At 41.8% G+C, this 24,803-nt stretch overlaps 3 protein-coding genes across 5 annotated transcripts; 2 read left to right on the top strand and 1 right to left on the bottom strand.

The window, feature by feature from the left end:
- Positions 1-280: 280 nt before the first annotated feature.
- On the bottom strand, positions 281-688 carry RB195_001479 (uncharacterized protein; the record flags this gene model as incomplete). Of its 3 annotated transcripts, none has more annotated exons than XM_064198269.1 (1): positions 281-688. In XM_064198269.1, the coding sequence occupies one exon, from the start codon at positions 686-688 to the stop codon at positions 281-283; it is 408 nt and encodes a 135-aa protein (XP_064054149.1). The 3 variants fall into 3 exon arrangements, with proteins under 3 accessions (XP_064054149.1, XP_064054150.1, XP_064054151.1); XM_064198270.1 differs by having other exon boundaries at positions 281-571; XM_064198268.1 differs by having other exon boundaries at positions 281-484.
- RB195_001478 (uncharacterized protein) lies at positions 591-23,537 on the top strand (the record flags this gene model as incomplete). The annotated part of the gene is made up of 33 exons (XM_064198267.1): positions 591-733; positions 6,195-6,297; positions 6,721-6,887; positions 8,878-9,089; positions 9,148-9,275; positions 9,328-9,440; positions 9,551-9,632; positions 9,707-9,893; positions 11,456-11,613; positions 11,674-11,750; positions 11,807-11,936; positions 12,028-12,138; positions 12,220-12,297; positions 12,375-12,527; positions 12,583-12,762; positions 12,821-12,937; positions 12,994-13,086; positions 13,147-13,215; positions 13,284-13,394; positions 13,449-13,634; positions 14,160-14,348; positions 14,407-14,619; positions 14,677-14,847; positions 15,285-15,518; positions 15,583-15,687; positions 16,689-16,776; positions 16,833-16,951; positions 17,554-17,649; positions 17,744-17,848; positions 18,300-18,701; positions 22,209-22,258; positions 22,323-22,548; positions 23,331-23,537. The coding sequence occupies 33 exons, from the start codon at positions 591-593 to the stop codon at positions 23,535-23,537; spliced, it is 4,803 nt and encodes a 1,600-aa protein (XP_064054148.1).
- Positions 23,538-24,572: 1,035 nt separating this feature from the next.
- On the top strand, positions 24,573-24,803 carry RB195_001477 (uncharacterized protein; the record flags this gene model as incomplete). The annotated part of the gene is made up of 1 exon (XM_064198266.1): positions 24,573-24,803. The coding sequence occupies one exon, from the start codon at positions 24,573-24,575 to the stop codon at positions 24,801-24,803; it is 231 nt and encodes a 76-aa protein (XP_064054147.1).

Raw genomic sequence — 24,803 nt, 5'->3', positions numbered from 1 at the left:
GCCCAGCTGGACGTGGCCAATCATGGAAATGTGGGGCTACGATTAAAAAACGCCCGCATTGATCTAGCCAGCGAGAGCGCAGACACTGACGAAGGCGAGAGCTGGGCGAGGAGAGTGCGGCGGGGGCGTAGGGTGCGAAGCACCTTCCGCCGCAGAGACGCAGAGCACGGGCTGGCGCCCAGTCAACTGCTATCTTACGACCAACTTACATTCTCTCCTCGACGGGGCTTTCCTCCCCGGTTGCTGACGTCGAATCCGGGCTATTCCCCGACTTCTCTGTCTACTCTTGTCTGTGATTGGAGAACTGTGATACGGTGATAGGTGTTGCGCACTGCAAGCAAATCAACCGTTCCCACTCATCCTCATCTCTTCGTGAGCTCAGTTCGGCCGACTTTGTGCTGAGTTTTCTTGGTTCCTGTCCTCGTTCTCCATCGTCCTTGACATCCCATTTGGTGAATGTGTGACTGCAGGCTCCTCGCGGCATGATAGCTCTCCTATCGTGCCAAACGCTTTGACGCCGACACTGTAGCAGTTTCCTCGTTCTCTTCTCCGTTGCAAGAAGCAGCCTCATCACTAGCATCACTGTCAGTATGCCTGAAGTCGTCCAGAGTAGTAAAATACCACCAGCGCCGCCACCTCCACCTCCACCGGAGAAACCACGACGAGCCGATGGTCGAAGGCGTGCCATGAAGAAGGTCGATGAGTTACATCCTGCAGTTGAACCAGTTTCTGGGTGAGTTCGCAATTATTTGGTTTTCTTGTAAATTTCCACCACTTTTTTTTCTCAATTGCACCTCTAGCTGGAGATTGGAATCGTAGCAATGATATTCAATTACTTAGATATAAACAGGATCACATACGAAGGAGTTTACAGTGATTTTCCTTACCATTATTGACATTGGTATTTATTTAAATATGTATTAATTATGTTGGATTTAAACGCTGCTTGGTCTAACTTTAAATAAACTCTATATTCTTTGTAGTTTTCTCTTGTTCTATAAACAACTGACACACAGAAGTTTTTTTCCTAACGTGATATACTTGTAGTGGCCATCGTCAGGAGCTTGAGGAGACTTAGTGAATAAATGGGGTGTAATGCTGAGAGCTATGCTCTTTCCAACATTAAGCGAATGGTAGTGGCTGTGTATTCAAAATACCTTTTGAACAAGAATCCGAAGATTCTAGAGGAAGTCTCTCCTTTGATGTTTACTTCGTTTTCTTTCTACAGAGTTCAGAATATCTGTCGAATTCAAGCTCTTGGAAGTCTGAGCCGATCTTCTGTTTTGTTTTATCTACCTATTATTGGGGTTACTGCGATCTCAATTCAGAATTCGACGTTTGGTCTAAATTGAACCTAATCCAGACTTTGTAGGAATGACGATATCGCTGCGCTTTTCTGTTCGCCTGTTTGAGGTTTAGAATATTTCAATTAGAATTTCAAATGGCGATCGGAGTTATTCAATGGGAATTTCTGTGTGGTTTCTCTTTCTTCTTATTAGTATTTGTTCTACTTAGAACTTCCTGGCGTTTCAGATTAATAGCGATTTGATTAGAGGTTGTGACTTGTCTGGTCTCCCTGAAGTGAGTCAGATCATCTTCATTCTTCTCTTAAGAACCCTAGAATGCTATAATTCGCCTTCATCGATTCAAAAGCTACTGATTCTGCTAGTAAATATACTGACAGTTATCCCAAAGCTCTTACTCTTCTCTCCTAACATTGGAATAGATCTGCTGTGCATTCGTACTCTTCTTCTAATCATAATAAAGCCGCCGCAATTAACAGGTACAAGTATTTACTGAGTCTAAGGACATAGCTCGTACGCGCTCGTATATTGCTGCATGACTCATTTTCTTGATAATATTCCTATTTTCATTTCCGTTCCAGGCAAAGATGCGATAGTCGGAGCCGGGGCTCTGAACCCCTTCACTTTTGAGCGGTTGGGGAAGGGACCTCCTTCACTTTTGAACGGTTGGCGAAAGGACCCCCTTCACTTGAGCTGGACCCCATGGGCTAAACCCCCTTCACCTGAGGAGGGTCCGGCTTCTCCCTATCGCACCTATGGTTCTAGGAATAATCAATTTTTGAATCCGGTGCATCGTACCAGCTCCAAATCTCTGAACGGCGGTCAGTGAGACGTTTTGGATTCTCAGTAGTGAGATGGAAACATTTAATTTGCAAGCTTACTCCAAATGATGGTTACTGTGAATTACCGCTTGTTCTGATCTTTCTCCACATCGTAACCATCCCAGCAATCTTCAGATGTTTTTGGTTACATTATCTCTAACCCGTTTTTGGGACATCACTGAATCTGCTCGATAAATGATAACTCAAATGCACCTCCTGTCACATACTTGTAAGTCCGAAGGCAGAATGGTATATAATTGTTGAAAGATATTTTCAAACGAATGTATTGCATTTTACGTCCAACTCTATTCAATGTTTGTGCAGCGGCTTTACCACCAGTTTCGTATTCCAACTTTTTTTCAACTTGCCCACGAATGGGCCTCCGAGCGTTGAAACGTTCAAGGACCTCATTTTGCTTTCCTCTCATTTCGCAATAGATATCCGCTTTGCAGGTTCTTTTTTCAAGCAGTTTTTTCTTTGCTGTTACAAGGTGTCCTTATCTTATACTTATTTATTTATTTATATTTATAATTCTTAAATTGGGCCCTCTCAGTTCCTCAGTAACACTGCAATATCACCAGTCTTCCGATAGTTTTTAAAGCATTCCAAATTCACTACATTTTGTGTAGTAATTCATTTTCCATGAATTCAAGCTAATGCCTTTAGATTTTGTTCGTTGTTTTTGCTCTGGTTTTATCAGGGCAAAGAGATTCTCACTTACTTAAAATTAGAATTGCTTCATTTTATCAGGCAAACTTTCTTCAGATTGACGAGACACCATACACTAGATATTCCTATGTCATTTACTATTTCACATTTTCCTTTTCATTAAGAAGTTATCAGACAGATTTTTCTGCATTTCTATGAAACTGCTGATCAATTTCATTGAAAGTTTAGCTGAACAAATATGGAAATTTCACACACATGTTGTTTCTGAGGATTTGCGATTCTCCTAGCAAAATACGTCATTGGAGAACTGGTATTCACGTACTTTCAGTAGTGGCTGTTAGAATACAGTTCAAAATTACTATTTGTAACAGGTCTTTTTTTCGGGAAGACGTATACTTCTATCAGCATTCATTGTGGAATCTGAGTTTGTTGAATGGTTTGGTGCTTTACCATACTTCTAGTTCTAGTCTACTGCTTTCACTCTACATTTGGATGATTCGTGGCTTCGAAACTTTGGAAGGCCATTTAAACTTGAGGGATTCTATGTCCAGAAGTATAATGGAAGATGGTGACTTGAACATTGCTCCACACTTGGGTACGCGATTGCATCTACTGCGAAAATTCAAAAAGGTGCGCAGTGGAATTAATCGCCGTTGGCCTCCCACACATTTTTCTATTACACATATCTAGCCTGGAATTGACATAATCCACACTGATCAAATAGGGCTTCCGTGAGGCATACATTTTCCTCCGCATTCCATCAGAAGTAGCAGGTCTGCACTAGTCGTTTGGCGACGAAATGTCGCTTGCTGTTTTGTGGCAATAACACGAGCGATCTTCATTGAATGGGTATTTTGGTGCGAGCAATGTTCGATATCGCGTGCCTATGCTTATTCGACCATAATACCCGATTTGAATTGCGAATTGAGCGGATGAAGTCAAACACGGTACCGTTAGGGACACTCACTTCTCGCTATTCGCTACTCTTAACGAACATATATTTCTACCTCTTCGCTGTCGTCGTCTAGAAGTAAGGGACACCTCAAACTTCGTGTTTGAAGCCAACTAACGGAAGCGATCTCAGCAACTCTACGACTCAACCTTCTACACATCTATTATTCTTACTGAAATAATGGAAGGTAATGTATTGTCCGGTGTAGTTTTCTGCTACTATTCGTAATCCTTTCATTGTAATCTGGCTACGACACTCCAGTTTTGTTATTACTACACGATTATGCCCATCGGATTCAGGCAACGGTGGGTAATGGTTCTCAGAGATTATTTTTCTGTATGTCTGTTCTTCTACTCGATGCGCCCACATTTTCTCGCGTCGATATTAACGAGTTTCGATCTTTAGTTCTTTCGATTGAGCTTCAGTTCACTGAACCACTCTTTAAAAGACTGCGTCTTCTGAAGAGTTGTTCAGTAAGGTGTCCAACTCATTCTGTTCATGCAACTGTTCATGCAATGGTTACTTCCTTTTCCTAGTCGTTGCTCTAACTCTAGGGTTTCAAACTAAGCTCCAGCTCTCTGGGAGTCCTCGATCTTCTTCCATCTAATAATATTTCGGGGAAGTTTGTAGGCAGTCATATCGCAGATGTTCTCCGCTTTAAAGTACATTAACAGTGGCTTTCGACCTCCTTTATTTTGGCGTTATCGGAACGATTTATCGAGCGTGTTCGCGTGCTGGTTTGATATGTGTCGGGCTGCAGTCGCCAGCTTCGTTCACTGCTTGAATTGTGATTGTGTTTGGTTCGTTAGTAGTGGAGATTTGACTAAGTCCTATTTGGTATTTCAGTTTAATAAACAATATGTAAGATCGGTTTACTCCCAATAACCGGTCTGTCGGTGTTTCTCCTTCTTTCTACCGCGATCTTTGCTTATTGGGAGTGGCGCACATCTTATTTCGATCACAAGGCAAAATAATTAATGAACTGTACTTTTTGTTTATTTATTGGCTCATCTCTTATGTGGGAGCTGCTTGAATGACAGAAACCAGACATTCTTTCTCCTTAGCATCTAGTACCTTTTCTGCATTCTGTCTTCCTAAGTCATGATTTAAATGCATTTGAGATGAGGATGTTTTCCTAGTAAAGAAATTCACTGTATTTCATAAGTATTCTCTCTTTCATTGATACTTCAGTTGTCGTTTTTTCTTTTATCACAGTCCAATTAAGAATTAACTCTGTTTAACTTTGAACTCTTTATTTGAGATTCATGTCGTCCCACTCCTTTTTTTCCCATGCATGGTTTTCGTTTCAAAGTGCGATCTTGTTATTGGCTGACGGCAAGTAGGACATTCTTTGTTTTACTGAGTACTATATTGCGCGGCGTGTTAAAATTACATCAGTGACTTTGTAACCCTAGCAGATTCGTATGTATGATTTTTGTCGGTGTTCGTAGTTTGAAACCTTCTTTGAACTGACTTTTCTTCCTTCCTACTCTTCAAACTGATCGGATTAAACTCAACGTGAAAGCGTTCATGTCCAGAACAGGTTGGCAGTCGCCCGCGGCGAGCTTTGTCCTTCAAAGCTTATCGCGTCGTCTATGTATGTGTTAGACTGTCACATGGTTGGCTTTATTTTAGTGTTGCTGCTGATCACGCGTCGCCACTTTCGGCACGTGACGCCAAGGTTCCAAGCTCTGTCAAGTGTACCTGTTCTGTTTGTTCCAATATTGGATACTGCCATATGACTTCATTGGCAGCATCATCAATCACATATCAGATATTCTGATGGAGGATTTGAATGCTGAAAGAATACATCATTTCTATGCTTAGGTATAGACTTTAATTTCCACCTGCCTCCAAACGTACAAGAAAGGACTTTGAACTCCGTCTTTCGCATTTCATCATCCAATTTCCCAATATCTAGTTTGTATTCGCCACATTCTTATTCAGAACTTTGATGTGGAGTCTTGAACAAGCGGATGTGGTATTATCATTCCTTTAAGACATCTTTGAATCTTAGATTGCTAAGATGTCTAGACTGTTGCTGAAATGTCTGAAGCATTATGTGTGATCCCATTAATGTTAATCTATTTCATCAGCCTTTATCATTTTAGAGCAAATGTGCAAGTGAGGTAAAGGCGAGACTTAGAATTAATATGCAACAGTATCAGTGGTCTGCGTGAGAATATAGGGTACGGATTTATTGTGTATGAATAAGGTAGGAGTTCCAAGTTGTTAGCACTAGCGCTACCTTAGAGCTATACTTTTTTCCTTTGTAAAGCTGGACACGTGAACTTTTCACATTACCTTCCTGAAGATGACTTGGAATTTTTCTGCTTACCAGTAAATCCTTTTCCTCTCCGCTTAGGAGCAAGCAGTTGCATGCAGGTTCAAAAACATCGCAATCTGCGCAAGGTGCTAACTCTTAAGCACTCTAATATTGTTGTTCAGAATCGGCACGAACTGGCTATCCGGTGAAGAGCGATCTCGGCTTGAGGCCGTGCAGCGCGACTGGCGCCTCAGCCGCCCATACAACGCCAATGCGACAAATCGGGTAAGTTCATACTTTCTGTTTTAAGTTTCAATTCCCCTCTTCTTTTTATTTTTCGATTTGGTTGGTTCAATATTGCAATTAAGAGGTTTTGTTCACTTTTTCTGCAAAAACAGTTTTCTTAAGGTGATGGCATTATTTCGAAGTTTTGTATTTTTTCACTTCGTAGGAAATTTGTTTAAATCCGAGCAATGTAAGAAATATGTCTTCGTTTCAATTGCCTATGAGCTGACGAGCTTTTTAATTTTGAAACTGACTTTTTAATTGCTTCTGTTCTATTGGCTATGCAGCACATTACTTCTGTACTTCCTGCGTCACCGTAGTACTGCGCGTTTTCCAAGCTTTCCTTGTAGTTTTGTTTACTCTTGTTTGTTACATAGTTACTGTTTGTTTGTTACAAGAGTGTATGTCTCATTTGATTTCCAGCCATGGATTCGTGCTCGTCATCGTGAACAGCAACATCAACAACAACAGCAAATTCAAGATGGCACAGCGACTAGCACTCCGGCTAATGCTACTGGAGCGCTTGTTGCTGGTCCAAACAACGCACTTGTGCCAGTCACTGCGCAGACGAGTATATTTGATCGTACGAGGTGGGTCAAACTTTTCTCACTTAGAAATTTTTAATCAGTTTCGCCTAGAAATTTTAGATCTACAACTTCTCTCTTTTTGCTTTTATCATTTACGTTCTATTTTTCTAAACACATGTTGCTTATTTTCTCGTCTCTCCTCCGAAACACCAAGAAATATCTTACGTAGCAATATATTTAAGAGAGTTTGTTTCACCACAGAAGGCGGGTTGACATGCATACATGTTACGCATTCCGCATTGAGTTAATGCGGCTTATTTCCTACCTCAGTTTTCGCCGGTAGCATGAAGAACACGTGCTGTAGCAAGTGACGTGATATGCATTTCTTGTTTAGTATTCATTACAACAAAGTAACTTTTATAAGGTTTAGGGTTGGTTGTTTGTTTCGATGGAGGTTCATGAATCTTCTTAATGTTAACTTCACAAGTGAACTAGGTAATGCAGGAAAAATTCTATTTTAAAGAATTATTTGAATTTGGACTTCCAGGTTTGAATTTGTATTTCAATCAGTATGTAAGATTTTTTCTTAGCAACATGTGCAAGAGTTTTTTTTTTTACCTCGTAGAAACGAGCGCCGTTTCCCACGCCGTTTTTAATTATGATTAGTGGAAATTGAGCAAGGTCATGCTCATATTCGTAGTCTACTCAACAAACTCATGTTTTCCATCAAGTTTCCTAACTGCGTCAATTTGCTGATATGATGCTCCCTTTAAGAGGAATCAACTTACAGTTACAATGTATGAAACTAACTTTGACACAGGAATTTTACCAAATTCGACATTCCTAAAAACTGATGTGCGCAGCAAAGCTTGATTAGTCCCTTTTTCTTCATTGTATGAAACTCAGCAATAAAAGTACAATCTTGCAGTCCTGTTTACCTTGTTGCTGTACGGACCCGGTTTCCGCGGTCCTCGGCACGGGTAAACTTTCGCCTCGACAGTCTATCTATTATTCATTCGCACGGGTTCAACAAAATACTGCACGCCACGGGAAAAATGCCTGATACGACGCATCGCATACCATTACCTAAGCCTGTTCCTACCACGGACAGACTTGGTGTTTCTATTGTTAACTGATCTACGTTGACGTCTTATTTGACGTCTTTTCAAACTTCAAACGGCTAGTAATCTAGTTTGTTCGTTATATACTAGCGGAATGTTGCTCTCGGAGCTCTACAACAGGATCTTTCGCAGAGGAAAACGTGCATTGCGAAGGTTGAGCCGTAAAAATGCGTTCCGATTCAGGTAAGATCATGTTTCAAAGCTGGGAGATTCGAAAACGACGGGGAGGAACTCCTATGAGGTCCGACCTAAGAATACGCAAGATCATTTTGTTAAAAGTGTTCACACCAAGTGCCATACAGCCGCAATTAGGCCTTCCATTAAATTATGGCCTTGGATTTTTTTTTCTGAGTTTCATGAAGGTAATGACCTTTTCTCATAAAAACTCGCATGTTTGTTTATTATTAATGCGTTCCGATTCAGCTAATATTAGATTTCAGCTGTTGCTTTTGTTTTTGAGCTTATTGCTTTCCTAAATGACATCAGTTTTATGCAAAATGTAGTTGTGTTTTTTTGGACTGTTCAAGTTCACCTTAATAATCTCTATGTCATAATTATATCTTTTTCCATCCTTCAAATTCGTTTCTATGCAGTATGAAAAGCGATATTTGACAACAACGCATTGTTATGCTTTGGACTTCTGATTTCTGCCGTCGCCGATCTTCTGAATTGAACACTTTGTTAAAAAAAAAGTGAAGCCATAAAGTTTTAACCTTCAATGCAAGGAACTCTGGCGCAGTCATTTAATGAGGTTCCTTTCGGCTTTTTCCGCCGTTTTATTTATTCAGTGTTGATGAGTGCAGTTAATGTTATACGGTGTTTCTTTAAAATGCATATAAACATCCCAACATCGAACATTTTTTTGCACTCTTCAAACTTTCCCATTTACCTTTTATGGGGCATGTCCATAATTCGATGAGGCTTGGTTGCAGGAATGCGGCAAAGGCGATTGCGTCGCCTACTGCAGGGATAGTTGCGGCTGCGGTCAGCGAACAGTTGGCCCCTGAAGTGAAATCACCAGTTGAAACGGCAGCTACGGATGAGAGGGAGAAAGAGAGAAGAGATGAAGAAGTGCGTGCAAAAGAGCAACTCGAAGTCGACGACGATTTTGACGCTCAAGAAAAGCCCATAGATAAAAGTCCAAGTGAGCTCCTCTCTGTGGTATGTCTATGAATTTAGCTAATTGAATATTTTCTTCTCAGACGGCCGTTTTCTGAAATTTGATGAAGAGCTTGGTCGTGGATCGTTCAAAACAGTATATCGTGGACTTGATACTGAGACTGGTGTAGCGGTTGCTTGGTGTGAATTGCAAGAAAGCAAGCTGAACAGGGTGAGTGCAGTTTGCAGTTTCAAGTGAGATCACTATCGACAAAAGAATCTAGGTGGAAAGGCAAAGATTTCGGGAGGAAGCAGAGATGCTGAAGGATCTACAGCATCCAAATATTGTGAGATTTTACGACTACTGGGAAAGGACTGATCCATCGGGGAAAAGAAAGTGGGTATTTCTTCCACTGCAAGATGATTGATCGTGTTTTTTGTTCAAGGAGTCTCATTCATTAATTCATCAATTTCATTAATTCCAAAATTGTTTCTACTTTGTTCTAGGTATATCGTGTTAGTTACGGAATTAATGACATCGGGTACTCTTAAAATGTATTTAAAACGGTTCAAGCGAATAAATATCAAGGTATTGTTTGCTTTCATATTCATATGTTTCATTAATTCCAAAATTGTTTCTAAGATATATGAACGAAATTTCAGGTTTTGAAGTCGTGGTGTCGACAGATTCTAAAGGGTCTTTCGTTTTTGCACTCTAGAAATCCACCGGTAATTCATCGTGATTTGAAGTGTGACAATATATTCATCACGGGGACGACGGGCAGTGTAAAAATCGGTGATCTCGGATTAGCTACTCTGAAGAACAAGTCATATGCGAAGAGCGTTATTGGTGGGTTCTGCACAATGAATTACGTTGTTTTAGTCCACAGTGATGACTTTTGTAGATAAAAGTTAAGCTTAATTCCATTGAAGCGTTTTGCAGTAACCATTACTTTGATCTTTAAAAATAAAAAAGGAAATTCTCGTTTATTCTAAGATGAAAAATTACGTGTTCTTTGTGTTTCCTTTTTTTTCTGCACGTGGCAACTGCAGTGAACTTGGAACGACGTAGACGCTAAGTGCTCATATGAGAAGCAGCTGACTGTCAGTGCGGTTCGTTATGTTGAAGATCAAAAACCACGCGTGTGCTTGTCTAGTTGTTAGAAATCGTGTTGGTGTTTTCGTGACAATCCTGTGCTATATCTTCTTACTAGTGGAATGAGGGATTTTGAGTGTGTTTTGTTTATTCGTCTTCTTTCGACGTCAAAAACTATGCTAGTAGTGCATTCCATTATCATGTTTCAGTCCGCCTCGTGAATCTTGGTTGTTATGGCAACTATGTTTTTTCTTTAGTGTAGTCTTTGCCAAGGTAGAATGACCCTATAGGGTTGATATGAGATGTTGATGAACCAAACCTCTAGTTTTTTTTTTTTTTTTTTTTTGCACAAATAACGTTCCGGAGTTGCTAGGAAGAATTGTGAAGTAGCATTTTTGCTTTATGGAAGAATGATGCAAAACGAAAAATCTTAAATGGTTATGGTAGGACTTGATTTTCTTATCATTAGCACTTTTTAAATCGATTTCAGTGTTTGTTCGATGTTTCCGAACTCTTTCGGAAATATTCCGGCGGAAATATTTATCAAGTTGAAGGGTTTAATTACTAGTTTTTTTTTCTTCACTCCTTGTTGAAATTGTTTGCATTCGCTTTCGGAGCGTATGATATAGTGACCCTTTTTGGCATTTGACACTTGGCGTTTACGGCATTCTTGCTACGTTTATTGGATAATATAAAATTTTCTGGCATCGCTCGCTCTTGTGTAGTTCCGTGTTTTACTATTTGTTTAAAGGAAGTGCGTACCTTGCACAACACGCTATGTCATCGTGGAAATATGATGACAGGTTTTCATGTGGACATCTTCGATTTTTCGGTTTGTGTATGCGAAGGCGATAAACCTCGCCCGAGCAATCATATGCAGCGTAGTAGTGATCACGTGTGCGACACGGTGGTGGGTGCCACTGCCACTCGTGAGAAGAACGCTCACGTGCGTTTGGTACGATCTCCATCTCGATGGAGGGACTGGAGGAATTACGTTTGAGTCCAGGGACAGCTTTCGTAACCTTAACACTTAACGTAGACCTGCTTGCGATAGGGGAATTACTGGCAATTGATAAGGTGCGGGCGTAGTAACCTTGTCATCTGATGATGCAACTAATTAATGGGATTAATCATTTATGTAGGAGTACATAGACTGTTGTACGGAAACGTTGATGGTTCGTACCACTTATTGATGGTAAGCTTGTGTTAAATGACGTATGAGGGCTCTCCATATGCTTGAAGCTTAATAGATGTCTCATACACGTCACTCGGTTTCCTTGTTATCTGTAGAAAAGTGTTGTATCATTTTATTGCAGGAACACCGGAGTTTATGGCGCCTGAAATGTATGAGGAGATGTATGACGAGTCGGTTGATGTATACGCTTTTGGAATGTGCCTCCTTGAAATGGTCACCGGTGAATATCCATATACGGAGTGTCAGTTTCCTGCACAGATTTACCGCAAAGTCACTACGGTGAGTTCGTTCTATTAATGGTGGAATTTCAAATTTTAGCACAGTATTTCTGTGGTTTAGGGTGTGAAGCCGGAGTGCTTCAACAGAATTCCTCAGCAATATCCAGAAATTCGTGAGATCATTGACCGATGCATCAGGCTAGTTTGTCTCTGTTCTCGTAAAATAGGTCTCAACGAATTTTCTTGTTTTGTAGGGTCCGCCGCGAAGAACGAAGCACTGTGAAGCAGTTACTTGCTGACGATTTCTTTACTCCAGAGGAGTTGATTGGTATAAGGGTAGAAATCAAAAATCGTGACCTAGATCTTGCCGAGTTGAATGTGGAGGTATTTAGTGCCCGTACATCGAGCATCGTGTTATCACATGTCGAGTTTATGCTAACTGTCACCTGCGTGGCTAAACGTGCATAAATTTTAGATCCAGATGCAGTTGAGGGTCTATGACGAGAAGAAGAGGAAGCAATATCGATTCAAAGAGAATGAGGGTCTTCAGTTTGCTTTCGACATTGAGAACGATACAGCTGAAGAGGTGAATAATATCGTGATCTCATCCTATCAAATGTTATTTGATATATCTCTCAGTTTGCGGTTTCACAAGTTCAAGTTTCAGGTTGTACAGCAGATGATTGAACAACAACATATCCCCGATGAGGACACGAAGATGATCACAAAGTTGATCAAGGATAAGGTTGGAAGATTTTTGGTCATATTCGTTAGCAGCTTTTTCTTCGCTTTTTAGATGTATATTATAGTGTTCTTTTCTAGGTGGAAAGCTTCAAGAGAGATCGCGAGTTTAGGATAGCTGAGCTAAAAAGGCAACGTGAAGAAGAAGAAAGGCAGCGAGAAGAACAGGCGATCAAGGAAGAGATGAAGGCTCGGGCAAAGGGGAAGGAGAATGCGCGTTTGGAAGCTGAACAGGTCGGCATTATATTCTACGTTTCAACTCTTCTTATCTCTATCTTATATCCTACAGAAGGAAGCTGCAGTGGCAGCCGCTGCTGAAGCGGCGCATGTCACAAGCTCACAGCCACCAGCTGTTTCACCTCCATTAGCAACATGCGCGCAAACTATATCTTCTACTATGCAGTCAGTTACAGCTACAACATCAACTGTAGCAGCTGATAGAGTTATACAGAACGCCGCAACCCCAGTGGTGCGTTTAAGACATTCCTTGGCTTTTTCCCGTTACATTTGAATCCTTATGTTTACAGCCGGTCTCTGATGATGTACCTGATGGGCAAACTGTTGCTGCACATGAGGAGAAGAAGAAGGCTAAAAGAAAGATAGCGTTGGAGGTGCTGAAAGTTGATGATTCCAAGGATCAGCCGGTACGTTGCGACTGGTTTAGCTGTATATTTCGAACAATAAGGGTTTTATGTTTTAGCTGGTTTCCTGTAAACTCGACACTGCCCATAAAACTGTGACTTTCCAATTCGCACCGGATTCAGACAAGCCCTCAGTTATTGCTGAAAAACTCGTACGTCTTTATCAATATTACATAAATAGCTGACATTTGGGATTATTTGCTTTTTTTTAGCTAGCAGAGAACTGTCTTGCCCCACACCATGTATCGATTGTTGAAGATCAGTTAGAACAAATAATTGAGGTTTGCATTCTTTATTCAAGACCTCGAGTAAAATTATGCCTACAAATACCGAATACTTTCGATTTCAGCTTGTTAACAAAGGCGTGAGTCGCGTTGTAGGGACAAAACTCACTACTGTAGTGGAAACACAAACAACAACAACAACGAGTAACTTATCCTCTGGCCCTCCTACCGCTAGAGTAAGAACTACGGGTTTCAAGCCAGCAGTTTTGTTTCTCATCGTACGAATTGAGGCTGCCGTATCGCCAGCGCCGAATACGGCCCAGGCAGCATCGACTTCTCAAGCAACTGCTAAGATTGCATCAGTATCCCAGCAAAGTACGGCAACTCCACTGCAGACTGTTCAAGTGCCGATCCCGAGTGGTGCAAACGAAGCGTGTATGGCTGCATCACCGCCACTTGCAAGGAATGATCAGAAGGTGCTGTGGGACTTTGAACAATTTTCGCCTCCCATCAAGTACGATTGTTTTATTTTAAAGGCATCACCCCACGAATCTGAGGTGGTGCAGATTTCAGGTGGAGTATTCGCATACGGGAAGGGAGACTACGGAGAGGGGGGGGGGGGGGGGTGATTCCGTCCATTTCTTCCTAATTGCCGTAAAAAACGGCCCGGAAGATACGGCCTCAGGCGTTTTGGCGCACTATTTTCTACAGGGAGTTCGACTGGAGCGCGCCAGCCTTGTGCGGCGCCGCATCTTCTGGACCGTTTTTTTCGGCAATTATGAAGAAATGGACGGAATCACCCCTCTCTCCGTAGTCTCCCATCCCGTATACGAATACTCCACCTGAAATCTGCACCACCTCAGATTCGTGGGGTGATGCCTTTAAACACGTCATCCGTTGTGAATGTGCATCAGGTTCATTTTCTTGACGTTGTTACTTCATCACCTGTTGGAATGTGTAAACTGTTATTTTTTTCTACAAAGTTACCTACTTGTTTTTAGCCATCACTGCAGACGGTTGCAACAATGAGTCGAAGTGTTGACGGGGACAGTTCGACCTCAACAGTCACACCTGTATCACAAGCTAATGTGCCCCAGTCGTCATCAGTTCATGTTATGAGCACTATTACTACACCAAGTACTGTTTCCGTTGCCGCTGCTACTACAGCTAAAAAACCTTCGCGATTTCAGGTTGGTTTCTACCTACTTCATTTTGGTGACAGATTTGTCTTTTTAAATTTCCTTTCAGGTTACGCCTTCAGCAGTCACATCTATTGCGCCCACACCGGTTGCACCGTTGCCCTCAGTTGAGACGAGCACACTTCCCCACGCTGAAACCCAAACTCAACAATTGAGCCCACCAGCGCCGGCAGCCGTATCCGCTGGATCGTCGCCAAGTACCACCGCTCACTCTAACACATCTTCTGTCACGAGTAACGCTAGTACAGGGAGTAGGTTCAAGGTATTTATTTTACGTTTTAGGACTTGTTTTTGTAACATAATTGAAATGGAGGTTCAGGTGCAAAATGTCCCTATCCAAGCTACGTTGGCACCAACCCCATCTGCGGAATCAGGTTTCTCTTCGTCCACTTCCACTCACACAGAAGGTAGCATCTCGAGTATGGGCTCCGCTTCGACTCCTCTGGCGGTACAACCACCAAACACCGCCAACGTTGCGGCTTCAATGACAGTACGTTCTTGAATTTAAATAGGGGTGATTTCGCTAGTGATGATCATGAAAGATGTCATGTGCTTAGCATTGCATGAAGGGTTACTCAACACAATGTAGACAATGTAGTGTACGCTGTTTGCGTTCTGTACTTCCTTTTGTGCCGAGTAGTAGCTTACGCATTGTAATAACAATTTTTCCGTAATTTTCTTGGTGTTGGCGGGTATGCAGACTCGAAGTGAAAAGACGGCTTGAATAAAGCTTTTTTGGGTTTCATTTCCTTTTCCATTTCCTCAGTCTATCATTGGAGCGGGCTCTAATAATTCTTCGAATACTTCATCAGTAATATTTCTTCGATCAACACCTCATTTTTCCTTCCTTTTAAAAAGAAGAGAACAAGTTTAGGATCTTGCTCAAGTAACATAGTAACGTGATCAAGTTTATGTCTGCATTTCCAGATGTCGATGCCAATGATATCCCCTGCCACGATTTCAATTCCAACTGCTCCAGTAGCTTCGTCTGCAACGTCGATACAAGCGACTTCCGAAGCAGCTTCTGCGTCTCTCGCGCCAGCAACAACATTAGCTTTTATCGCAAGCGAAACAGCAGCAGTTCTGACACATCAGCCTTCAGTTACGCCCTCACACCTCGACCTCTCTGCTCTACAAAAGTTGGATTCCGAGCTAAGAAAAGTACAGAATTTATTCGTACAGTGTTAGTGTAAATAAGTATGCGATCAAATCGTCTTAATTCTAGGTTAGTGGAGTGTCAACCGTCTCCGCTGCGTGCTCATCACTTCACGGACCAATCCCAGAAGCAATGTCACAGTCAGCTGTTGGGACGCTGCACACTGGTGCTCAGGTTATTTACTTTGGTTCAATTATGGACAATCCCTGTTTCTTTTTTTCGAAACCACCGCGTCTGATTTAGCTGCATAAGTGCGTCTCTACCTTATAAAGCTTGCATAGGATGGAACTGACAATGTGTGAGGTCTCCGTAAGAAATATAGAGTCGAGGGCCTAGACTATGAGTATGTGCGTGACCCTGCTATGTTCCCCGTAATCGTCTTGGAAAACGGTATTTGTTTCTGCGAGGTATTTGAAAACGCACCAACATTGTGCCCGCGCTACATCCACAAGTGAGCTGTCAAAAGTCAGTGAGCTTTCTTCGACAGACTGTTGAAGCAAAACCAATGAATGCGCTGCTAAGGAACCGGAAGGTGTGCAAGGGTGGCGCGTTCTATTTTACCTTGTAGGAACTATTGCGGTTTTCACACCGTTTTTCAGGACCATTGAAGGGAATTGAGCGGGACCAATCTGGTACTCATAATATCTCCCCCCGAATTTTACATTTGTCCGGAGGGACCCAAACATCGTCACTTTCGTGATGGTGAACAGATCCGCACTATTATGTAAAAAAAAAAAAACAAATTAACATCCAGTCGAGCAGTGGTAGCTGTAAAGCACATGTTCATGCAAAGAATTGCCGCTTTTTTTGGGCTTCATTAATGTTCTCTTTTGTTCTGTGGTTTTAGGTGGTGTGAGATGTGAATCAATGATAACTGTGCTGATATCTTCTCAGTTTCACTATTTTATGTTGTAGAAGTTTAAAGATTGCCAAATGATCAAGCAGTGCTCCATTGTGGTTTATCTCTCATAGGGTTTTTTTTAGTGCAGAATATATTGTGGAAATTTTCAAACTGCTATCGTAGAAGTCCCTTTCTGAAAACTCTGATTTCCACTTCATCTAGCACAAAAGATCTTGATCGAAGTTATGACGTTGTCTTCGCCAGCAGTGCAGTGTTCTCCGTTATTCATTTCCTGTGCCTACGGCTGCTTGTTCGAATGATGTTGCGTTTGCAGGTTCATAACGCACATGTTGCCCATCACCCAACTGCGAGCCTTCCACACACTCCAGCCCATACAGGAGAAGTGGTTACTAACCTCGCAGGTGAGTAGTTTTATTTTTGAGAGATGCGTAACTGTGCTATGCATAAGCAATTCAAGGGCTAAGCGAAAAACTAGCAGTTCTCAGCCAAATCCAACAACAGCGAGAGCAGCAGCAACTGTCTCAGCAGCCTCAGCAGCCCGTTGCTCCAATGTCTTCACAACCGCTGCCGTCGAAGGTTCGTTATTTCGTTGATCTGGTCGACGTCTTTTTCATTTCGCTTATTTTTATTTGCTTCAGTATTTGTGGTTCCCTTATCATATTTCAATCATTTTTAATTTAATGTTCTTGTTCTAAACTCAAGTAAAAGATGTCTTCTTTGCACTCTGAAACTGTGTCGATGTGATGGTTGTTTAAAATCCACTTTGATGAGAAATACAAACAAGTCACCTTTTGTTGACTAGAAAAATAGATAAATTAGAATAAAATTTAATCCGTTCGTGAGTAGCGAAATACGCACACTTTATAGGATAGTAGATTTGCGTTCAGTTCTGCCTGGTGTAAGAAATCGGATTTAATCATTAGGCTTCTTTTTGTTAAGCAATTCTTGTTTTGGAGTTCCCTACTGCTCTTCAATTAGAAAAAGTTTTCCGCTTCTTTTTTTCTTATAAAATCTTCACATTTGTACACCATGAGATGGTCTGGATGGTGTTCTTAAATGAAAACTAAATCTGCTTTTGTGAAGCCTCTTTTCGAAAGTTATCAAATTAGGAACGCTTTTTTTCTTCTCGAAAATGGAAGAACTTTGATGCTAAACTGCATTCGACATTTTCTATCCAGGAGGATGAAGAATACCTGTCAAATCAAACGACAGCTAGCGGGACGGATGATATTCATGTCGATACGCTTAACGGCCTTGCACAAGCACTTCAGAAGGTATTTTCTTTGGATTGTTTTGGTGTCAAAAATGGTTAAAAAGTGTGCAGCTCCCAAGACGTTGGCAGAAGTTTATGAAGCTTCTCTTTGACAGGTGATCAATCCTGAACAAAGGGAACCAACTCCCTTATCTGGCGGTGAGATGCACGGTCGTGCTTCACCTCATCATTTTGCAAGCTCCAGCCAGGAACTTTATCATGTAAGTTTTCGAAGTTTTACACGCTTCCGGAGGCATTAACACTGTACATTCTAGTCTAACTTTTGCACTAACTCATTTGTCAACGGCATAGTTCAGTGCTAACAGCTTCCATTTCACCTTCACTTTCAGTTTCTATGTGATTTGTTTGCTTATATTAATCTGCTGACTTGGACATTGTCAGAGTTGGAGTTGAACCTAACATTTACATTAATCGTAGCCTCGCCAGAAGGCCACTGTTTGATGGCAGTATTGTGTCGCCTTTTTAATGTATTTGATGTTCGCGATCATGATTGCGTATTTTATGATAGAAGAAGTAAAGTGTAAAACGTAAGTAAAACTAGTGTAGATAGAAGAGATATGCTAATTGAGATGCGTTTAACTCAAATTCTGCCAATGTCTGGTCTTGTACAGTTTGCTTCGGGTAGCTAGATTAGTGTCTTTGTTCTCTCAGCTGCCCACCACGTCTTCTCTACTACCTTCTGTGGCCGCTACGTCGGATGATGAGTTGTCGTCGCCAGAAAGGACTGCGACAGGGCTTGCCTCAATTGTCGCTGGTACTGCTGCCTTGGATCCGATCAGTTTAACTACCGCCCAAATGTTGCCTTCACATACAGTCCCAGACTTGTCACAACGCCTTCGTGGTATAGACAGTCTGGCAACGTTTGAAAATCTGGAGAGCGCCTTGTCGTGTACTCTTGGCACATCGAGTATGCGACCAAGTGTCGTACGCGATGACGCATCGACGCAACGCGATGATCTGTCAAGTGTGTGCGGGAGCAGCGCACTGTTTCACGTCGGTACCCCACCGCTGTTCAGTCCAGTGCCAACATCTGATTCGGAGTTCGATTGCCAGGTTCAAATTACGACACATTTTTTATTTGTGATATTTCTTATTATTTACTAACTTTGAAGTTCTCACGCAGCTACCGTATTCAGCATTAACGATAGGGAAGATTGAAGAAAATATAGACTAGAAATACATGCTTTTTTTGCCCACTATCACATCTAATAAGTGCTTCTTTCTTCCTCTTCGCAATCTGTTAGAAGTTTTCCCAGATTTTCGCATGAAATTAGCATGTAGGAGGCACGTACTCAGTTGGTAAGCTCAGTAGTTCTCTGTACATGTTGTAGACTCAGAAGACTATGAAGCAGAAAAGACATCTGAAAAAAATTTGCATTTCCAAAACTGCTAATTATGTTGTTCAGAGAGAACTGGCTCCATTCTGTCCCTAGTTTTTCTTCGGCACTTTATTTATTTACTTACCAGTGTGAGCGTCCGTCGAAAGCCGGACTTCAGACTTTCTGTGGCGTTCGCTCTGTTCGCGATCACTGATTAATGAAAGTAAATTAATAATAGTGACATTTTCTGTGAAATTAGAATTGTGTTTTTCTAACAACGTTTTCTTCTTTTTCTTAAAGGAAATTTAGGTTGAAGATTTCATAGTTTTCTTTGTAAACGTGTCAGTTCTACTACATTTGGAGAACATTCAAACTTCACATTTAAGCACTCCTTCGATACCAATGTAATACAGATACGGCCTGGAATGATTATTCAAAGTATACGTTTCAATCTGGTTTCCCCCAACACTTATCACAGAATGATGTTTCACATAAAATGAAGTGAATGACATCATCGTACTGATAAAGATAGCGTTCCACATCAGATCATGTTAAGAGTTGGCTACTATATGAGCAGCAGTTAGCATTCATATTTCCGTCGGTAGACCCATCGCACCCCCTTCTCTAGGTATCTGGCGCCGGCGCCAACTCGACGCCGGTGGACCCGTCGCAGCCCATATTGTAGCTATCTGGCGTCGGCGCAGCAATCCGATGCCGGTGGACCCGTCGCACCCCTTTTCATAGGTATCTGGCGCCGGCGCGCCACCCCAACGCCGGAGGATCCGTCGCAACCCCTTCTATAGGTTTCTGGCGCCAGCGCACCAATTCGACGCCGGTGGAGCCGTCGCACCCCATATTGTAGCTATCTGGCGCCGGCGCCCCAATCTGATGCTGGTGGACCCGTCGCACCCGCTTACATAGGTATCTGGCGCCGGTGGACCTGTCGCACCCCATATTGTAGCTATCTGGGGCCGGCGCACCAACTCGCCGACGGTGGACCCGTCGCAACCCCTTCCTTCTCTAGGGACGCCGGTGAACCCGTCGCACCCCATATTGTAGCTATCTGGCGCTGGCGCGCCACCCCGATGTCGGTGGATCCGTCGCAACCCCTTCTATAGGTATCTGGCGCCAGCGCACCAATCCGATGCCGGTGGACTCGTCGCACCCCTTCCATAGGTATCTGGCTCCGGTGGACCTGTCGCACCTCATATTGTAGTTATCTGGCGTCTGCGCATATTATTGTAGCTATCTGGCGCCGGCGCACCAGTCCGACGTTGGTGGACACGTCGCACCTCAGTCTGAGCGTCCGGCTAAAGCCGGACTTCAGATTTTCCGTGGTGTTTGCTTGGCTCGCCTTAACTGATCAACGAAAATTAATGTTAGTAGTTCGAATGTTCTTTTGTCTTGTAACCTCGGCACACTTGTCTCTGTTTTGTTATAGTGTGCCAGCGAGGTTTTTAGAAGGAACCTTTCATTCCCCTGACGATTCGGCTTCTTCGCCGTCTTCAGAGGCCTAAATAGAGGATGACTGCAGCAATGCTACGTTTATCCCGTCAAGTGCCACACTACCCTGGGTCAGTGTTTCGATAATCGTTCAGGGTAGTGAAAACAGAAACCTATCTACATTGAAAATGGTCTTACGTTTTGCTCCACCGGATGTGGCGCGGCTGGTTGCACGCACTTGTCACTGACAACAACCATGGCAGTATTGCTCTAGTCATCCTCTATTTAGGCCTCTGAAGACAGCGAAAAAGCCGAAACGTCTGGCAAATAAAGGTTCCATCTAAAAAACCTCGCAGGTACACTATAACAAAACAGAGACGGAATATGCCGAGGTTTCAAGACAAAAGAACATTCGAACTACTAACATTAATTTTCGTTGATCAGTTAATTCAAGCCAAGAGTCATGGTTGTGGCTTATTTAGAAGCGCTGATGTCGCAGCAAATTTGCAAAACTACTTTTGGCAGATATTTAAATGGCTGATTGGGAACTTTTAAAAAAATTTGGAACTTCGCTTTTTAGAAAAAGTGGCATACGTGCTACTGCATTTACCGTAGTATGTTTTTTTGTTTTCTTGTCCGTTTTTGTTTTGCTTTAGAAAACATTCCTTCTTCGTTTCTTTGTGGTCGATCTCCACTGATGTTATGTTTTATTAGTGATCGTGACACCATGGAAGTAGTCTTAGTAAGTTAAAACTGCGCTGTGCACTAAATTGTGAAACTACTTAGAAAAATAGAATGGTAGCAACGTAGTCGAGACCATGAGGTGACCTTCATATGAGCATCTAAAATAGGCTTAACCTTCATTAATTAAGAACGGAAAATCATTCAAGGAAGTTTTTGACGTTGGATTCATCTCAGCGTTAAATACAGGTGTTTCGGCGTAACTTGGTAGTATCACAGCGGGACTCCGAAACACCAATTTGCTATTCTAGAAATCAAGTGGATTGAAAGCATCAATACCGATCGTTCTGAATGATCCTCACTCACCTGCTTTCTAGATGAATGAGATTGTTACACATTTTGCTTTAATACTTGCAAACTATATGTCGAAGAAGCGAACCCTATTTAGTTCTGAGGGGAATCTAACATTGAAATTCTTTCCAACCCTGCGTTTTAACGACGAAATTCATAACTTTAAGCAGTAATAAAAAGCTTTTAATATCTTCTCTACAAAGAGCTTTCGTTAAACTGTCCACATATATGCTGTACTCGAAGTTTGTAGGTGATTCGCGTTCGTTATGGTGCTAGTTTGGATAAGTGTAAGAAAAACCGTGATGGATATTCAGCTCATGAATAGATTGTGTCTAGATTTTGGTAATGAAGGAGAAAGAGATTGAAAGTTTGATGATTGTGGTGTTCTCTGGTGAACTCACAAACTTAAAACGGAAAATCATTCAAGGAAGTTTTTGACGTTGGATTCATCTCAGCGTTAAATAGGCTCAGCTTTCCCAAAAATTCCTAGTCGATTAATTTTTCCCTCCATCGCCAGTTCACATGACAATTGCGCTATATTCTTCACAGAATGATCATAGCTGTTTTTTTCTCTTGTGCAATTCCTTGATAGATTTCATTGAAATACTATAGTTTGTAAGAAGAAAAATTCGTGCCAAACCACTAGTGATGAGCTGGGCTTTGAATACACTGCTTGTCCGATAGGGCCCTCATATCAGAAAGGTCATTTCTTTTTTTGTTACGGTGAAAAGGTATACTAGTATGAAATTGAATAAAATTATTCTAGGCAGATGACGATGACGACGATGACCCAGAGATCTTAGCGTTGATCCGAAGGTATCCACTTTTCTCTACTTTTTTTTTTTGGTTTTGGTTGTGAAGATTTTCTTTTTTCGTTCAGACACCGAATGCAGCAGCTTCAACTTCGTGAACAACAAAGACTTGAGCTTGAAGAGCTACGCGCACGACAGCGTCAGCTACGTATGATTCGAGCCTCAACAGCTGCACCAGAACCAAGTGGTGACCACACTTCAACCAGCCATCAAGGCACTCACTATCATCGACATCAAGCGTCGGCGTTTTCATTACCACCTAGTCCACCTCCAACGAATGCGAATAATAACGAGGTTGTTTTTATTTTTGAACTCCTTTCATGACTTCAATTTTATTCTCGCCTCTCGACATTTACTTAAAGTCAGCATATCACGTAACTGACAATGTTGGTGTTTCTGAAGACAAATAAAACTCGGGGTCTTAAGTACAGGTATGAGCTATGTCAGTTTCGCCTAATTGTCCTGAAAAATGGCGTGGGAAGCGGCGTGTGTTCGTACGATGTATGTGGAAACGCATTACCCTTCAGTAAAAAGACTGTTGCGGGAAATGTACAAGGGTGGGGCGTTCTAGTTCGTTCTTGTAGGAAAAAACATTCCCCACATCGATTTTCAGGACGATTAGATGATGGTGATTGATCAGAGTGTCTATACTCGTAATCCACACACCGAATTCTTTATTCACCAACAAAGATCCCAAACGTCACCAGTTTCGTGTCACGCTGATTTTAATGTTGTTGCATTTTCCTGCGTTTCAAATGCATTTTTGATTCGTATGGTTTTTGTTTGTTGACTTGGACTTTGAAAGACAACTGTCTAGGTCAGACGTATAGAGGTTTTTCATTTTTCTTCATGTAAGCACAACGTTAAGGAAGATCCTTTCTCATAATCAGCACTTTCTACTGTTCGGTCATACATACTCCTTACCAAATTTTCTCAGCTGCGGCGTAGGAAGCGTCTGATCCATTTTTAACGACATCTAACGTACTTGTTTAGCTGGAAATTCTCTACAAGGACTTTGCGTACACAAATAGCTCTCTAACAAGCATGTAATAATAGAACTACTACATTACTTTCAGAGGCCATCACCGAGACGAACTGACTGCTCGACGCTTGCCGCACAGTTGCTAGCCATGCATGGATCTTCCACATCGTCAACAGGAGCATCTGGCTCGTCAACGACAACAGGCGCTGGATCATCTCAGGCTAATTTGGTCCCGTTAGATAACTGTTCTCATCCAAACCGTCTTCGGGATAACTACTCAGCGCCACCACCACAAAGTTGAAGAGTTGCTGTTTGGTTGTTGTTAGGTTTCCCAATGAGCCGAAAAGTTTTACTACCGCACCCAACAGCACATACACACCCGGTGCCAATAGGATGTGTTCGTTCACCTGACGGGTATGCATTTTCTTCAAACTTCGATGTCATGTCCCATTCGATTTCGTCTTCTTCGCGCTTTCGCCAATTATACTCTAAGCTCAGCTTTCCCTCTTCTCCCTGTGTCACTGTTCCCTCTTATCCCTTCCTTTTCCACTCCCGCCCACACCCTCTCAAAAATTATGTGTTCCAGCTACATTAGCTTCTGAGTACGTGTGGTTCATTTGTGATTCTTGTTTGTGAGTGTGTGTTGTTTTCTAGCTGTTGTATCTAATATATACGCTGGCATACACCGTCCTATATGTGGTCAAATTACGGTAGTCTCGGGTCCTTACGCGTCTTTAATTCGCCGCAGCAGATTAAGCTAAAAGAGTTCTATTCATCTATCTGTCTGTCTATTTTATCCTTTATCTTGTGATTCCATCCAATCTACGCAAAAGTTCAAATCCCAGCTTTTTATGTTTTTCCCTATCAAATCACTTGTTTATTATTAGATGGAGCCATTACTTGATGCTGTAATATATGTTATATATGTTATTTGCTGATTTCTCAATCATTTTTTGCACATATTTCCTCTTCTTAGTTGCTCGTGCTTTATATGCTGGCCATTTGTGGATTTTTTTGATCGAACTGTAGCAAGGTATATAGGTTAGGTTGTTTACTGCTTGCTGTTTTCTTGCTTGCTTCTATATCTACACACGCAGCAAAAAGAGCATGCTGCCACACGCATTCTGGCATATCGTTCATGATTAATGTGTTTCCGTTTGTTTCTATATTTTGTAAAGTGGTCTTGTAAAATAATTTCTTTGGAAGCAGGGTAACGGTCCCCTATGTTTGGTGAGAAAAAATCCACAAATAAATAAGGATAGAAATTTGATTTGGCGCGCGGTGTTTTGAGTCGCAAAAAGCGTGTCTAGCATCAACATGTAAATTACTACCACCTATGTTGTTTGTATTGTTTCGGCAAAAAGCCACGCCCTATTCTCCCCGTTCTATCTGCTATAGTTTTTGTCTCGCCTATATTTATATATATACATATTATTGTGATGATAGCCTTGCAATCAACGATTGTAACATCGCCTTCTGTGCATTAATAAATATCAGATATAATGTTGATGTGAAAGCCTTCTCATTCAAGAATTTATTGAAAAAGAAGGCAACGTTCATCCATTAA

Source organism: Necator americanus, chromosome IV (genome assembly GCF_031761385.1).
Source record: "Necator americanus strain Aroian chromosome IV, whole genome shotgun sequence".
In the NCBI taxonomy this organism is placed as follows: Eukaryota; Metazoa; Nematoda; class Chromadorea; order Rhabditida; family Ancylostomatidae; genus Necator; species Necator americanus.
Note: the sequence above shows the minus strand (reverse complement) of the source record. Positions and strands in the feature narration are given on the sequence as shown.